Here is a 16,216-nt window from a genome sequence, read left to right as displayed (position 1 = left end):
TGAAAAAAAATTAAGAATGTATCAAAGTTTGTAGTATTTATAAAAAAGCCTAGTTTTAGAGTAACTTAGCTTTTTAACGTAATTGGAGGAGATACTAAACTACTCGTCTGGAATTTCTTAGAATTGTTTTCAAGAAATGTTTTCGAGGTTAATTCTAGCGAAATCACCAGCTTTGCTGCGTATAAAAGGAAGAAGCCGCTCATCTCTTAACTTGGCATTCTTATACCACACACTTTCAGGAACAAAATTGGCAAAGACCATCCGTGTAAAGGCAAACAATGAGATTAAATCGATTCAAGAGAAAATGCCATCTTTCACTCCAACTTTAAAGATTATTCAAATCGGTGATAGACCAGATTCTTCAACGTATGTTAGAATGAAACTGAAGGCTTCAAAGGAGGGTGGTGTTAATTGTATTATTGAGAAGTTGCCAGAGTCAATTAGTGAGACTACATTGCTAAGCAAGATAAATGAATTTAATTCGGATGACTCCATTCACGGTATTCTAATTCAATTGCCTCTACCATCACATTTAAACGAAACTGAAATTACAAATGCCGTCTCATCGAAGAAAGATGTGGATGGGTTTCATCGTGATAATGCTGGTGAATTAGCTAAGAGAGGTGGAAAACCTTATTTTATTCCATGCACGCCAAATGGCTGTATCAAGTTGTTAGAAGAAGCCAATGTAGATTTGAGTGGAAAGCATGCAGTTGTCCTAGGAAGATCTGATATTGTTGGTACCCCTGTGGCATCATTATTGAAGAATAAAAATGCAACTGTTACTATTTGTCATAGTAAGACAAAAGATATTCCTAAGATATTAGGAGATGCAGATATCGTAATCGCTGCATGTGGTATTCCTGAATTTGTCAAAGGTGAATGGTTGAAAGAAGGTGCCGTAGTCATCGACGTTGGTATAAATTACATTCCTGACAGCTCAAAGAAATCAGGTCTAAGGTTAGTGGGTGATGTCGATTTCGATTCCGCTAAGGAAAAGGCATCTTACATTACACCAGTACCAGGTGGTGTAGGACCTATGACAGTTGCTATGCTAGTCCAGAACGTAATTCAAGCCGCCAAAAACCAATTATTAGAAAACGAAAAGTTACCTAAAATCACTCCTTTGCCATTAACTATTGAAAAACCAGCCCCATCAGATGTTGAAATATCCAGAAGACAGCAACCAAAGTTAATCCAACAGGTTGCAAATGAACTTGGTATTCGTCCTAACGAGTTAGAGCCATATGGTCATTATAAGGGGAAGGTTTCTCCATCAATTCTCCAAAGATTGAACCAAAATAAAAATGGGAAATATATCTTGGTTGCTGGTATTACCCCAACTCCATTAGGAGAAGGTAAGTCAACCACCACCATTGGTTTAGTTCAGGCATTAACGGCCCATTTAGGAAAACCTTCTATTGCAAATGTTCGTCAACCTTCTCAGGGTCCAACATTCGGTATTAAAGGTGGTGCTGCTGGTGGGATGTATTCTCAAGTTATTCCCATGGAAGAATTCAATTTGCATTTGACTGGTGATATCCATGCAATTGGTGCAGCTAATAACTTGTTAGCTGCTGCAGTGGATACTAGAATGTTCCATGAAGCTACACAAAAAAAAGACTCTACGTTCTATAACAGGCTTGTTCCTAAAAAGAATGGAGTTCGTAAGTTTACTGCATCAATGTTAAGAAGACTAAATAGGTTAGGTATTGAAAAGACTAATCCAGATGATTTAACACCTGAAGAAATTAACAAGTTTGCCAGGTTAAATATCAATCCAGATACAATCTCCATTAAGAGAGTAGTGGATGTCAATGATAGAATGTTAAGACAAGTTACTATTGGAGAAGCCCCAACTGAAAAGGGATTTACGAGAACTACAGGATTTGATATTACAGTGGCGTCAGAATTAATGGCTATTTTAGCCCTATCTAAGGATTTGAAAGATATGAGGCAACGTATTGGCCGTATTGTTGTTGCTTCTGATTTTGAAGAAAATCCAATCACGGTTGAAGATATCGGCTGTACAGGTGCTCTGACTGCTTTACTAACAGATGCAATCAAACCTAATTTGATGCAAACCTTGGAAGGTACCCCTGTATTAGTCCATGCCGGTCCATTTGCCAATATTTCTATTGGTGCATCTTCTGTTATTGCAGACCGTATTGCGCTAAAGCTAATGGGAGAAAGGCCTTCCATTTCTAATGAAAAGCAAGAACCTGGTTATGTTATTACAGAAGCTGGGTTCGACTTCACGATGGGTGGTGAAAGATTTTTCAATATAAAATGTCGTTCTTCTGAATTGACTCCTGATACTGTTGTTTTAGTTGCTACTGTCAGAGCTTTGAAACTACATGGGGGTGCTCCAGATGTTAAGCCAGGTCAAAGTTTACCATCGGAATACACCACTGAGAATGTTGATTTAGTTGCTAAAGGTGTTGCTAATTTATGTAAGCAAATTTCCAATGCAAAGCAATTCGGTGTTCCAGTTGTTGTAGCTATCAATCGTTTCGATTCTGATACCGATGCTGAAATTGAAGTTATCAGAAAGGCTTCTATTGAAGCCGGTGCTTATGATGCTGTTGCAACCACTCACTTCCAAGAAGGTGGGAAAGGTGCTCTTGCCTTAGCTCATTCAGTTATGAAGGCAACTGCTACTCAACCTGTCGATTTTAAATATCTATATGACATAAATGATTCTGTGGAGGATAAGTTGACAACTATCGTTCAAAAGATGTACGGAGGTGCCAACATCGAGATATCGCCAGTCGCTCAAAAGAAGATTGAAATGTATAAGAAGCAAGGATTCGGTAATCTACCAATCTGTATTGCTAAGACTCAATATTCTTTGTCCCATGATCCAAAGCTAAAGGGTGTCCCAACGGGATTCACATTCCCAATCAGAGATATCAGAGCCTCCATTGGGGCTGGGTATCTATATGCATTAGCCGCAGAAATTCAGACAATTCCAGGTCTTTCCACGTACGCTGGTTATATGAACGTCGAAGTTGATGATGACGGAAAGATCGAAGGTTTATTTTAAAACAGTCATTTGTAGGATATAAATTGTATACGTAGAAAAAGTGCATAACTGAAATTCACATTCCTATTTTATTAATTAATACGAACTTGAGGTATTAAAAATCAGAACTTAATTAGGTTACAGATATATATTTTCTCCTTTTAAGCTATAAAGAATAATTTATATAGAAGGAAATTATAACAATGGAGGTTGAAAAATGGTGTTTATAAAGATAGTGCTTTAATTTTCGCAAATTAAGCATCTTCCTTCAACAAAGCTTCTCTCTTTTCATTGATTCTTTGAGCTCTTCTTTCACGAGCAGCTCTGTTCTTCAATCTTCTAGCTTCAGCTTCTTCAGACAAAGCCTTTTCACGTTGAGCATCAGCCTTGGCTTGGATAATGTGTTCAACTAAAGCTCTCTTGTGCTTGAAAGCGTTACCCTTAGCTTCCTTGTACAAGACATGGTATAAGTGCTTGTCAATCTTACCGGCATCTCTGTACTTAGCCAATAATCTTCTCAAGACACGTAATCTTCTGATCCAGACAACTTGGGATGGCAAACGAGCTTCCTTGGTACCCTTTCTCTTACCGTAACCAGTGTGACGACCATTTCTCTTAGATAAAGCGTGAGCTCTAGTTCTAGATCTGGAGTGGACAGTGACGGCCTTCTTGACGATGGTACCGTTCTTAACCAATCTTCTGATGGCATCTCTGGAGTTAGCTTGAGCCAATTCAGAAGTTTCGTTAGGGTCTAACCAGACCTTTCCCTTACCAACACCGATGACAGAAGCGGCAAGTCTCTTTTGAGTACGTAAGTTAGCCCTGTAAGAAAAAAATAAAATAAAATATTTAATTGATTGTTAGTAAATTGTCATGTTTGCGTTTAGAAGGTTTCTTTGAGGAGTGCCATGTTGATGTTTAAATCTGAAAATAAGAGAATTCCGTCCTAGGAGGAAGGTTAACTCTAATTATGGGATGTTTCTTGCTTTTTGCTTTTAAGTGATATTCCTCTTTTCCTGGTTGGTCAAAACATATCTTCCCCAATTGTATTGTAGCACAACGATATAGTTCTTTACTACTGTTCATTCTCCGTGGATTATGTATAACCTATGCAACCTTCTTTGGTTCGAATCAAAAAACTCATTTGTGTTCTATTCAATACTATCCTTTCACGAATTATCAACTAATCATGGATTTACTACTCCTCCTTCAATCATCATCTGACATACATTTTTGCTTTTGGTTCTTTCTAGTCGACTTAATAAGAATAATCAAAACAATATACGACTATTAAATTTGATATGTATTGAATTGAAGATTCAGGTATATCTTTTGCTGAATAATTTCACGTTGACGAAGTTAGAAGGAGAGTTTGGTGGATGGTGAAGAGACCTCCGTCTAGGTTCCCCATGAGAAGGCGCGTACCATTAGGCTCGGATCTCTGTTTGTCCGTCGGCTCCAGAAGGAGAGGAAACTGGAAAACTGAAAAAGAACGCGGATTGAAATTTTAAAAAATTTCTTGAAGTTAGTTTTTTGGAGAATGTACGGATGCAACCTGTAAAACAGGGAAAGATCGTTGGAGGTGACGGACACTTGAAGAAAGGTCGTCATTGTTATTTTTTGACGTTTTATGTCAATGACTGATTTAATGTTCGCCAACTTCGAGAATGAGTCTTTGCATTATGTTTCAAATGGGCAAGACCACAAGATACAAAGTAATACGATAATGAGTACCGAGAAACCTCAATCCAATTTTGCCATTGACTTTTTAATGGGTGGTGTTTCTGCCGCTGTCGCCAAGACAGCAGCATCACCTATTGAAAGAGTTAAATTATTAATTCAAAATCAAAATGAAATGCTTAAGCAAGGTACCCTAGACACCAAGTACAAGGGTATTGTTGATTGTTTCAGAAGAACCGCTCAACAAGAAGGTATAATTTCATTTTGGAGAGGTAACACGGCCAATGTTATTAGATATTTCCCAACACAAGCATTGAATTTTGCCTTTAAAGACAAGATTAAATTGATGTTTGGATTTAAGAAGGAAGATGGTTATGGGAAATGGTTTGCCGGTAATTTAGCCTCTGGTGGTGCTGCTGGTGGGTTATCATTATTATTTGTTTACTCTTTAGATTTTGCTAGAACTAGATTGGCCGCTGATTCCAAATCTTCCAAGAAGGGTGGTTCTAGACAATTCAATGGGTTAATCGATGTTTACAAGAAGACTTTGAAATCTGATGGTGTTGCTGGTTTATACAGAGGGTTCTTACCATCAGTTGTTGGTATTATCGTTTACAGAGGTTTGTATTTTGGTCTTTATGACTCCATTAAACCTGTGCTATTGACAGGTTCTCTTGAAGGTTCCTTCTTAGCTTCATTCTTGTTGGGTTGGGTTGTCACTACAGGTGCTTCTACATGTTCTTACCCCTTGGATACTGTGAGAAGAAAAATGATGATGACATCTGGCCAAGCGGTTAAATATAAGGGTGCCTTTGATTGTTTCAAGAAGATTGTTGCCGCTGAAGGTGTCGCATCTTTGTTCAAGGGTTGTGGTGCCAATATCTTGAGAGGTGTTGCCGGTGCTGGTGTCATCTCCATGTACGATCAATTGCAAATGATCTTATTTGGTAAGAAGTTCAAATGATCATTTTTTGTGAATAATAAACCAATTTGTAGATAAAACTGTTTATAGTTCTTTGTAAAAAAAAAAAAATGAATAAAATTATAGAGTTTTTTTTTTTGAGTTCTTATTACAATCATATATGTTACATACAAGACTAAAATTCCACTGCGATTGGTTTATTTGAAGTTTCCTCAGCAGTGGTAGTTTCTGATTTATCATTTTCATTCTTATTTTCATCATGACTTCTTCTTTCATGATGTCTTTCAATTTCTGCGTCCAAATTTCTCATCATCATAGTTTCAGCGGACTTGACATTCTTTTCGACGTTCCCCAAAATGGTGAACTTTCTCTTTGTTTCATCCTCTTCGTTTTTTTCAATTTTCACAGACGTCTTGGTAAACTTTCTCAAGTTTGCAATTCTAGATCCACCATGACCCATCATAGCACCAACAAGGTACTCAGGGACCATCACGACCGCCTGATATTGTTGATTTGAATGAGATGCATTGGGGGCCCTTCCGACATGTGGAGTATATATTCTTTCATTTAATTCCAACGCAGTGTTACTATTATCAGTTATTATCTCCAAGATATCCAATACGGCCTTCTTGATATGTTCCGGATCACTTTGGATTTCCAGGATACGTTCTCTGCTATCGGGCAAGAAGTTTCTCGTGGCGACCATTCTAACGTCGTTATCATGACAAATCTTCTTGAAAGTAGCTGCTTGTTTCCCTATAATGGTAGAGATTTTGACATTGGAAAGAATTAATCTCACGCTTCTCACATGGTCGAGAGTTTCCAAAGTTTGGAAGTCTGATAATGTTGGTTCAGCCATTTTGGAGTTCAAGAATTGGAAAGTGGATGGTTTGTCCGCTGGAGTGGTAATTTCCTTGTTAAGGACCACAGTAATGTCTTTAATTGTGTTAGCGACGCCCGAAAGAGTACCCTTGCAGGTAAGGATTCTGTCGGAACAGCCAGGGACCTTTTCTGAGATGTTAATGTTTACATGGTTTGTAGATTTCAATTCTTGAATTCTGGCACCCTTTAAACCTATTATTGCGGCGGATTCAGCTAACGAGAGTAATAATTTCAAAGTGACGATGTTGTTGCTGGCAGAAGTTGCTGGGGATTGTTCTTGTTCTTGTTCTTGTTCAGAACCAGAATCGGTAGTAGTGGTCTCAGGGGAGGAGACTGGTTGTTGTTCTTCAGATAATGGGGCAGTTTCAATAGGAGTAGTTTCAGTCATTTTGGGTTGGAGAAAATGAGGCAGAGATTAGCGTATGGAACAGTCAAATTTTACTTCAAAATTCGTTGGGAAAAGGTGATACGAGTGGGATGATTAGAAGCCACTAATTAGTGTTCATATATAGGTAAATGAAAGGATTTGCAATTAATTATTTTCATTACGTGTTCGCTGTGAGGAAAAGGCGTTGAAAACCCCGACCCTTCAAACGGTGCGAATATGAGACTGGAATATTAGATCGATGGAAATGAATGAATATTTTTTGTGTTTATGTAGACTGTTTATGAAATGGCTCTATAGAGAGGTTAAATATATGCTGTATGCCCATGAAATGATAGCGAAATGTTTCTAGCTAGTTGTAGTTCTAAATTGGTTAGTTACCGGCCAACTCGTACAGATAGTCCTTTGCCTCACCTGAGACGGTGGCGATGACCTCGTTGTTCTTCAATATGTAACCCTGGGATCCGTTATCCTTCTCTAGGATGGTAGATATATCAGCGGTGTTCTGCTTTCTGATGAAGTCCTCGTAGCCTGCCCTTGTGGTCAACTCGACGGGGGCGCTTCTTAGGAATGATCCAGTGGAGTGTGAGAAGTTAGCCTTGGTGTTGTATATAGTGGACGACATGTTTGATTGATAGATTGTTTGGTTGATAGTTAGATAGTGAGTATACAGTACAGTACAGTACAGAGACAAGACGGATGGTATCTGTGTTTACAGCTGAGAGAGAGGTATTTATACGTGAGAGATCGTGAGATGGCGGTGCGATATTTAATTTGTGATCCACTGAAAGCTTAGTAAAGGGGTCTTAGTCATGGCGTTGACAGGCTCGGCTTTCTCCCTTTGTCTTCGGCCGATCCGAGCGCGATCCGGCGTTCCGAGGCGTATACGGATTGCTCGCTCACAACTTCTTCTTCAGCTTGTGGAACAGACCCTTCTTCTCCCTCTTCTCGACCTTCCCGCCTGTCACAGCAGACATGCTCTTGCTCGAACCCTCCGCCGAGGCAGACCGTTCCTTGGGCGTGTCCCTCGCAATCGTCGATCTGGGTCTCGTCTTGCTCGTAGTCGTGGACGTCGTATGGTGGCGTAGGTGAGAGGACGAAACAATCGAGGACGACGCACGGTGACTGTGCTCCGTCTTGGCTGTCTTGACGGACTTCACCGAGGGCGTCACATTCTTACTACTTGGTTGTGGTGGTTGTGGTGGTGGTTGTTCAACGGTGAGGCAGGGCATGGACTTGGTCTCCTTGGCGGATGGTTCTTGCGTCTTGGAATCAGTAATGGAAATCTTGGGTAAGGGTGTCGTGGACGTGGGAACTTCCGTGATAGGTATATTGGTGTGACTCTCACATGTGAGAGGATTGCCCTCCTCATCAAATCTTAAATGGTAATTCTTGGAAGTAGGGATTATTTGAGGTAAGGTCGCACCAGCAACACTATTTTCATCTGCTTCCATCGTGATTCCAGTGATTATGGAGGATTTGGATAAATCACGAAGCTTTCCCGTCGTGCCGGGAGCAACAACAGATAAATTATTTGTCGTTGTCGTCGTCGTCGTCGCGTGTGGTTTGCTGTCTTTGTCCTGTGACTTAGAAACTAATTCTGTGTTGTTCTTCTTCTCAGCAGTTGGTATATTGGTAGTCTTCTCCTCATCTCCTAACAGTTCGGTACTCTTGGTGGTTGTAATTGGAGTAATATCGGAGGAGGAAAGAGTTTCCACTCTGGTGGGAACAAAGCAACCATTAGTGGATTCTTCTGATGCAATGATAATTTTGCGTACGAGATGGAATGACAATAGCACCACATGTTCAAATACCATACTCACTAACAAGATAGTAGTCCAATGATGACTCAAAGGCGAGTTCAAATACCAAGTTGATGACACAGTGGTAACTACACCAACACCTGGTAAATAACATGATCGGTACATAAATGTTAAAGTCATGGCAATAGTACCACTAATTCCAATCATTATGATTAAAATCTTGTTCCAAAAGAAATTCTTTAAATTGGCATGCATATGATGATGTGTATGTGGTGAGAAAAGATTCAAGGCAATATTAGATGGTTTATAAATGTTTAACACTTTCCATAAGTCTGCCTTGAAAGTAATTGTGTTTATCAAGTAACAAAATAGAGGTGCTAATGGCCAAACAACAGAAAACATGGAAATAAATCCAAATTGTAGTATAATCTTTTGATAGTTGGCATTCAAATCGAATTCTTGACGTCCGCTTAATGGACCCTTAAGTAATTTTTCCCATTGAGGTACATCACGTTTAAATGTGTCTCTCATCATAGTTATCGTCTTGTTGTCTTTAGTATTCTTGGCTAATTTACCCTTGACTAAACTTAAGACAGTGGGTAAAATGTTATCCATGGCAAAGATAATCAATTGATTAGTCACAATAAAGTAAAAAAATTGACTTTGATGACGGCTGGCATTCACTTTGAATGCACGAACAGCAGAGAATTGATTCCAATTAGGGAATAATTGATAACCAAATGGCAAATAAATGAAAAGAGTTATTAATAATGGGACATAATTAATTAAGAAAGTGAAAATGAAATTCTTCTCCAATTTGGAAGTCTCTTCGTTGGGCCCATTTTCCCAACTAACAAATTTGTTAACGAAAAAGGTATTGTACACTTTCATTAAAAGTGGAACACAGACCATATTTAATACGGTGGGTAATAAAGATAGGATGGAGACGAATGGACCAGAATATAATTGAGTAATAAATATTTCAATGAGGAAAAATCCGAATTGCAATAGCAATAAGACAGTCACAAATAGCAATATAATTGGAATAAAGCAACATTTCTTCAACATAACACTTACAGGAGTATCAACTGTCTTGGAAGTCAAATCGTGTGAGTTGGTGGAAACGTATAGGAATGTATTGAATTTCGCATTGTAGTATTTTTGTTTCTTATAAATCCATTGAGCAACAAATAACATGGACCAACTGACTAAGAAAAAACAGTAATATGAGTTGAATTCCCAAGGAAATTTCTGGGAATATGTGAAGAATCTGAATGTGGCGCCAACAATTGATAGTATGCCTAGCCAATTCATATAATTCTTGAAAAATGCAAAATATAAAGATTGTCTTGGATTATTAGTCAAATTATTAAAATCCAACAGCTCATAATCCTTAGGTAAATGAAAGAAATCCTTAAAGATCAATTGTGCAGACAATTCATTTAATTTTTTGGAAGTTTCTACATCATAAAATGGAGTTACTTCCTTAATGAAATTACAATCAGTTATAAGGTTATGGAAGTTGGAAATGGTTTGACTAGTTCTTTGATAATGCTTGTTGTGAGCGCCAGTGTTTCCGTCGTCACTTTTCTCGAAACGTACAAAGGCATAGCCAATATCAGAAGTTTCGCCTGGTCTAACTAAATTTGGCAACCCGTTCTTATGCAATGCAGAAACCAAGAGGTCCTCATTCTTCTTTGAGTACTCGAATGAAACCACACAGTTGGGGTCCAATTGTTGAAGAGACATGGTATGTTTCTTATTCTTCGAGCAAAAAAAAGGGTAAAAAAATGCTGGTTGCCTCGGTGTGTTTCTTAGGTTTATAATTCGTTGGTTCCCTTTGTCTTCAAAGAGAATAGTAAAAAGAATAAAGCGAGGTGTTGGAGCTATTGATTCTTAAATGGTATATGACAGTATATTCAAAGAGAGGTCTTGTGACTATTCGAAAGTGTGGATCGAAGTATGAATGAAATATATTAATGAACATGTTATTGTTTCATTTCCGTTTTCTCGAAATAGCTCAAGCGGGTAATCCAAGTCCTTAATTCAGCGCAAAATAAATAGTAAATTCCAGTTTAATAGAAACATAACTGAAAATTGTTTAATCCATTGTTCATATTATATGTTTAATTTGTTTCGTATTAATGGAAGATTGTTATCTGTTCAAGCACGAAAGGAAGTAATAAGAACATATAAATCAAAAATGAGTGCCCCAATTACAATCACGTACGATGAGACAAGGAAAGTGGAACTGATTTCTCAGTATACCCATATCAAAGAAAAGATTAGCTCTGAAGAAGCTCAACATCATGTCCAGCTATTAGCTGTATCGAAATTGAAGCCAGCTGGTGACATTAAGATTCTGTATGACCATGGAGTAAGAGAGTTTGGTGAAAATTATGTGCAGGAGTTAATTGAAAAGGCTGAAATCCTACCTCAGGACATTAAATGGCACTTTATTGGTGGGCTACAGACTAATAAATGCAAGGACTTGGCTAAGATCCCCAATTTATATTGCGTCGAAACAGTGGATTCCTTAAAAAAGGCAAAGAAATTGAATGAGGCAAGGGGTAAATTCCAGCCTGATGCAGATGCTATACTTTGTGATATTCAAATCAATACATCTAATGAGGAACAAAAATCAGGATTGTTCAATAAGGAGGAAATTTTTGAGTTGGTCAAATTTTTCCAAGATAAAGATGTCGCTAAACATATTCGTTTGAATGGACTGATGACCATTGGTTCATGGGAAGTTTCTCATGAGGATCAAAGTATAGATAACGATGATTTTACAAAGTTAGGTGAGTGGAAACAATTGATTGACAAAGAGTTTGGAACTGATTTGAAGATGTCCATGGGGATGTCAGCAGATTATAAGCAGGCCATTAGACAAGGTACTTCAGAAGTTAGAATTGGGACTGATATTTTTGGTGTGAGACCACCAAAGAATGAAGCCAAAATTATTTAAATGAATGTTGGAGACGACTTCTATTAAATGCGCTAAAAGGAACGATTTATCTTCATAAAATTACTTAGTTAAATTACTATAATTTTATCAATATAATTTAAAAACGACTTTATTGCCATTGAACCATTTGTAATTAAATTTAACGTTATTTGTTTGTTGGTACTTTATTCCGACATTCTATAAAAAGTTTTGTTCTTATAGTTTTATTTTTTGAAAATGAGTAGACTTTAAGAAAAATGTAAATGAATTTTGTTAAAAAGTAAAGCTATTTGCACTTTCCTGCAACAACTATTTTTGCTCAAAATCCATTTAGATTGTAGTTACTCTTTAGACAAGTTTTTGTTTTGTTTTCAGGAAATCTAAATTGAGTTTAGCCGCCAAGGTAGTTTATGGGACAACAAAGTAATCAGTTCATACATTTTCCTTCGTTAAAAAGTCATTCATAATATAAGCAACCACGTTACCCTTTAATCAAACAGATAAAACAGGTTATTTTTTGTCACCAATCTTTCATAGGTTTCAAAATTGTCAATAATACAAAACTGTGGTACTCAAATTTCAAATTTCATTACTAAGCACTTTGAAAAACTAATTCATCTCATCTCATCAAACTATATAAACTATTACATACACAGCCTATCTTCCGCTCCTCCCATCCATCCCAACTAAGGTGAACAATTTGGTGCAAACAATGTCCTCTAAGAAGATTGCTATCCTATACGGATCCGAGACCGGTAACGCTCAAGATTTCGCAACAATCTTATCCCATAAATTGCAAAGACTACATTTTGCACACACCATCTCCCCAATTGCTGAGTATCATACTGCTGACATATTAAAATGCAAGTATCTTTTCATTCTATGTTCAACAACGGGACAGGGTGAATTACCCAGGAACGCTTTAGGTGACAAGAGTTCACTATGGCAATTCTTAAAGAAGAAGCATTTACCTAGTGATTTCTTGAGTCATTGTCAAGTGGCGTTGTTTGGATTGGGTGATTCTTCATATCCAAAGTTTAACTATGCAGTAAGGAAGTTACATCAAAGAATGGTAGTCCAATTGGGCGCTAGAGAGATTTTTGATAGATTGGAAGCTGATGAACAAAGTATGGCTGGGAGTAACAAGGGTACTGGTGCTGGTGTCGAGAGTGTCTACTTCGAATATGAGAAAAGAATATTGGATTTCTTGAAGGAGAAATTCCCAAGGAGAAAGTTGAAAAATGGTGATGTAGTGGATCGTGATGAAATTGATCCTGAAATATATATCGAACCAAGTTCTTATTTGACTCTAGCTGATGGTGGGGATGAAACCGAAGTGGAAATCTCCTTTAAAGGTGACACTTCTATGGAATCAGGGAAGATAATAAAGAACAAGAGAATCACAGATGAAGAGCATTTCCAAGACGTCAGACAATTTGTCTTTTCTAATGATAACGGGATCGAGGATAGATATTCTCCTGGTGATACAGCAGCTATTTACTCATGCAATACTGATGTAGCTGTTCAACAGTTCCTCGAGGTCCAATCCCATTGGCTTGAAGTGGCAGATAAACCTTTGAGATTTACCAATGGTGTACCAAACCATTTGAAGGACGGTGGTATTGTTCAACCTTTAACCATTAGGAATCTTTTGAAGTATCATTGTGATATAATGAGTATCCCTAGAACAAGTTTCTTCATGAAGACATGGGCGTTCGCTACAGATGTGACTAGAATGGAACGTGGTCAAGAGCAACTAGATGATCAAAGAGAAAAATTAAAAGAATTTGCGTACGATCAAGACATGCAAGAATTATATGATTATTGTAATAGACCAAGAAGATCCATCTTGGAAGTAATGGACGATTTCCTTTCAGTTAGATTGCCATGGAAATACATGTTGGATTATCTTCCATTGATTAAACCTCGATATTATTCTATATCTAGTGGCCCCAATGATCCTAACATTGAATTGACCATCGCCATTGTTAAGTATAGGACCATTTTAAGAAAGATTAGAAAGGGTGTTTGTACGGATTATATTGCTCATTTGAAAGAAGGTGATCATCTTCGTTATAAGATCCAGCATAATAATCTGGTGAGAGATAACTACCACGGTAGACCAATGATTTTAGTGAGTCCTGGTGTTGGTATTGCTCCATTGATGTCTATCGTCAAGGCTAAATTATCTGAAGATATTAATTTCTTCTTTGGTTGTAGATTTAAAGATAAAGATTATTTGTATCAGAATTTATTAGAAGAATGGGAGAAGGAGAAGAGAATTAAGTTACATCCTGTCTTTTCAAGAGACCGTGAAAACTCCCCTGATACTAAATATGTTCAAGACGTGCTATGGAAGTTAGGACCGGAGATGACGAATTTAATTGTTAAAGAAAATGCCATTATGTGTCTATGTGGTGCCTCTGGTAAGATGCCCGTGCAAGTCAGATTGACATTTATAGAAATGTTAAAGAAATGGGGGGATTTCTCTAGTGATGATGAGGCAAGAAAATATTTGAAACAAATGGAAAGGGAGGACAGATACTTACAGGAAACGTGGTAGGTTAGATTTTTGTGTGAAATATATCAAACTTTATTGTACACGTAAATATATATACTAATTATAGATTAATTGTAATACTTTTTTATTTTATTTTGTTTTTTTTCATTCTATTTAAGCTTCTTCATCATCGAATTTTGGAGCCAAGAAGAATTGTAAGAACCCACTTGACAAATCGAATTGGAATAAAGCTGGAGCCTCACTAGACAATCTAATCCCTATTTTGTTTGAAAGAGCAGACCCCTTAACGATATCTTGTAAATATTTGGACCCAAAGGTTAAGTCTACCGGTTGGTCCATATCTAACTTGATTGATTCATCTGGATTTTCCATATTGATGAATGGTTTCAATATCACAGACCCAGATCCCACATCACCAGTGGCTACGAATTTAATAGTTTCCTTTGTAACCAAGATATTCAAAGAATCACTCAATTGTGATAAATCTCTGACTGTCTTTGAGAATTCTGCAGATGGCATCATTAAAGTAGTATCGTATTGCAAATCTTCAATCTTCAAGAAATCAGCGTCAATATCCATCAACTTCAAAGAATATTCAGAGATTCTATCCTTCTTTGTATCTTCAAACAACAAAATAATAGCATCTGGGGTGTCATCTGCGATTAAAGTAAGGGTATCAGTATTGTTACCACAACGCAAGATCTTACTCAATGATGATAAATCCATACCTAAAGTGACAGGATGATCACATCTGTAATCTTGGAAAGCCTCTACACCGATCTCCAGGGACACTAATAGGACACGGGAGTCATCGACAGCTTGAGCGATGATACCATCTTCTTTACATTGGAAGTTTACTAGTTGGACACAGTCTTTGAAACCGTCGATAATTCTTTTAAAAAGAGATGCTTCTTGGAATTTAGCTTCTAACATTATGGTATATGCAGTGGGGAATATAAGTTAATTGGGGTGATTGAGGAGGCCTTTGTAACTAATGGATGAATTTGTTAAATGGGAATGGACAAAGGTGGAAGGAGGGAGACACGTCAAGTATATATAATGTATAATAATCATGGAGGGAAATTTACGCGTCTCACTTTTTTTTCTTTCTCTCTGTTGTTCGTGGAACTTGACGCGTTTATATTCTGGTTTACGCGTCGCAGATAGTAATGTCATATATATGTATGTATGTATTTTGTTTGTAGTCTAAAATCGATTAAAAGTACGTGTAAAACTCACCTGTTGTAGTAGTACAGTATAGGTTAGTTGTGTAATATATTGTTAAAATGAATAATAATAGACTATAGAATAAAAGACAAAAGAGACTAAGTTAGATATCAATAGAAGTAGAAAATGGGAAACCAGAAATATACGTAATAGAAAAAGATTTTAATAGATACAACTGTAGTTAAGCAAAGTAATAGAGAAAGAAAAGAAAAACACTAAGCTAAAGTAGCATCATACAAGGCCTTTTCACTAGCATATCTTTCCTTATCTTGCTTAGCTTTCAATTCGAAAGGTTCCTTTTCTTCAGGAGTCAAAGCCTTCCATCTTTCACCTAGTAGTTTCCCGACTTGACCGAATGTGACATCAGGGTTTTCGGATCTTACTATGTCTCTTGTTGCATTAGCGAAGAACATGTATGAGGATAATGCTCTCTTTGGGGCATTTGGATCCTTCTTTCTTCTGACAGTTCTCTTCTTTGGTTCTTTTGTTGATGGAGCCATTGCTTTAATTTATTTTATGTTTCTGTAGAACATACGAGTTAGTAAATAAGCTAGTTGTGAGTGGCGCGAAGGAATAACCAACCAATCAAAATAGAGGGACGTCAACGGCAACACTAAAGAGTAACTATATACCCATTGGTGTGTCTGTTCCATTGTATCACTTGTTACAGTGAGTTCGGTGGAAGTTGAGTAAGGCAGAGTACATTCACCTGAATACTCTGTTCCGGCATGACCAACAGACAACAAACAACAAGGCAATGTTTGTCGAGGGTAGCATGGTTACTGTTGTTTATCTAGGAGTAGACTGGCTGTTCTTTCTTTGTTGTGGGTGCGATGAGGTTAGTAGACATACGGGTTGTTGAAA

The 16,216-nt window shown here is 37.5% G+C and overlaps 10 protein-coding genes across 10 annotated transcripts; 4 read left to right on the top strand and 6 right to left on the bottom strand.

Annotated features, from left to right (window-relative positions):
• Positions 1–136: 136 nt before the first annotated feature.
• Positions 137–3,046, top strand: MIS1 (trifunctional formate-tetrahydrofolate ligase/methenyltetrahydrofolate cyclohydrolase/methylenetetrahydrofolate dehydrogenase MIS1; the record flags this gene model as incomplete). The annotated part of the gene is made up of 1 exon (XM_003678099.1): positions 137–3,046. The coding sequence occupies one exon, from the start codon at positions 137–139 to the stop codon at positions 3,044–3,046; it is 2,910 nt and encodes a 969-aa protein (XP_003678147.1).
• Positions 3,047–3,279: 233 nt separating this feature from the next.
• On the bottom strand, positions 3,280–4,256 carry RPL19A (60S ribosomal protein eL19; the record flags this gene model as incomplete). Its single annotated transcript, XM_003678098.1, has 2 exons — positions 3,280–3,847; positions 4,255–4,256. Coding segments are annotated over 2 exons (570 nt in total).
• A 399-nt stretch (positions 4,257–4,655) lies between these two features.
• Positions 4,656–5,669, top strand: AAC3 (ADP/ATP carrier protein AAC3; the record flags this gene model as incomplete). Its single annotated transcript, XM_003678097.1, has 1 exon — positions 4,656–5,669. The coding sequence occupies one exon, from the start codon at positions 4,656–4,658 to the stop codon at positions 5,667–5,669; it is 1,014 nt and encodes a 337-aa protein (XP_003678145.1).
• A 133-nt stretch (positions 5,670–5,802) lies between these two features.
• NCAS0I01320 (KH domain-containing protein) lies at positions 5,803–6,897 on the bottom strand (the record flags this gene model as incomplete). The annotated part of the gene is made up of 1 exon (XM_003678096.1): positions 5,803–6,897. The coding sequence occupies one exon, from the start codon at positions 6,895–6,897 to the stop codon at positions 5,803–5,805; it is 1,095 nt and encodes a 364-aa protein (XP_003678144.1).
• A 370-nt stretch (positions 6,898–7,267) lies between these two features.
• On the bottom strand, positions 7,268–7,519 carry NCAS0I01310 (uncharacterized protein; the record flags this gene model as incomplete). The annotated part of the gene is made up of 1 exon (XM_003678095.1): positions 7,268–7,519. The coding sequence occupies one exon, from the start codon at positions 7,517–7,519 to the stop codon at positions 7,268–7,270; it is 252 nt and encodes an 83-aa protein (XP_003678143.1).
• Positions 7,520–7,793: 274 nt separating this feature from the next.
• IST2 (Ist2p) lies at positions 7,794–10,406 on the bottom strand (the record flags this gene model as incomplete). The annotated part of the gene is made up of 1 exon (XM_003678094.1): positions 7,794–10,406. The coding sequence occupies one exon, from the start codon at positions 10,404–10,406 to the stop codon at positions 7,794–7,796; it is 2,613 nt and encodes an 870-aa protein (XP_003678142.1).
• Positions 10,407–10,779: 373 nt separating this feature from the next.
• On the top strand, positions 10,780–11,625 carry NCAS0I01290 (pyridoxal phosphate homeostasis protein; the record flags this gene model as incomplete). The annotated part of the gene is made up of 1 exon (XM_003678093.1): positions 10,780–11,625. One exon carries the CDS (start codon positions 10,780–10,782, stop codon positions 11,623–11,625), a length of 846 nt encoding a protein of 281 aa, XP_003678141.1.
• A 691-nt stretch (positions 11,626–12,316) lies between these two features.
• On the top strand, positions 12,317–14,167 carry TAH18 (NAPDH-dependent diflavin reductase; the record flags this gene model as incomplete). The annotated part of the gene is made up of 1 exon (XM_003678092.1): positions 12,317–14,167. One exon carries the CDS (start codon positions 12,317–12,319, stop codon positions 14,165–14,167), a length of 1,851 nt encoding a protein of 616 aa, XP_003678140.1.
• A 111-nt stretch (positions 14,168–14,278) lies between these two features.
• Positions 14,279–15,058, bottom strand: POL30 (proliferating cell nuclear antigen; the record flags this gene model as incomplete). Its single annotated transcript, XM_003678091.1, has 1 exon — positions 14,279–15,058. One exon carries the CDS (start codon positions 15,056–15,058, stop codon positions 14,279–14,281), a length of 780 nt encoding a protein of 259 aa, XP_003678139.1.
• Positions 15,059–15,567: 509 nt separating this feature from the next.
• NHP6B (high-mobility group nucleosome-binding protein) lies at positions 15,568–15,852 on the bottom strand (the record flags this gene model as incomplete). Its single annotated transcript, XM_003678090.1, has 1 exon — positions 15,568–15,852. The coding sequence occupies one exon, from the start codon at positions 15,850–15,852 to the stop codon at positions 15,568–15,570; it is 285 nt and encodes a 94-aa protein (XP_003678138.1).
• Positions 15,853–16,216: the final 364 nt, after the last annotated feature.

This window comes from Naumovozyma castellii, chromosome 9 (genome assembly GCF_000237345.1).
Source record: "Naumovozyma castellii chromosome 9, complete genome".
Taxonomy (NCBI): domain Eukaryota; kingdom Fungi; phylum Ascomycota; class Saccharomycetes; order Saccharomycetales; family Saccharomycetaceae; genus Naumovozyma; species Naumovozyma castellii.
The sequence above is the reverse complement of the archived record's forward strand: the minus strand, read 5'-3'. Positions and strand labels throughout refer to the sequence as shown.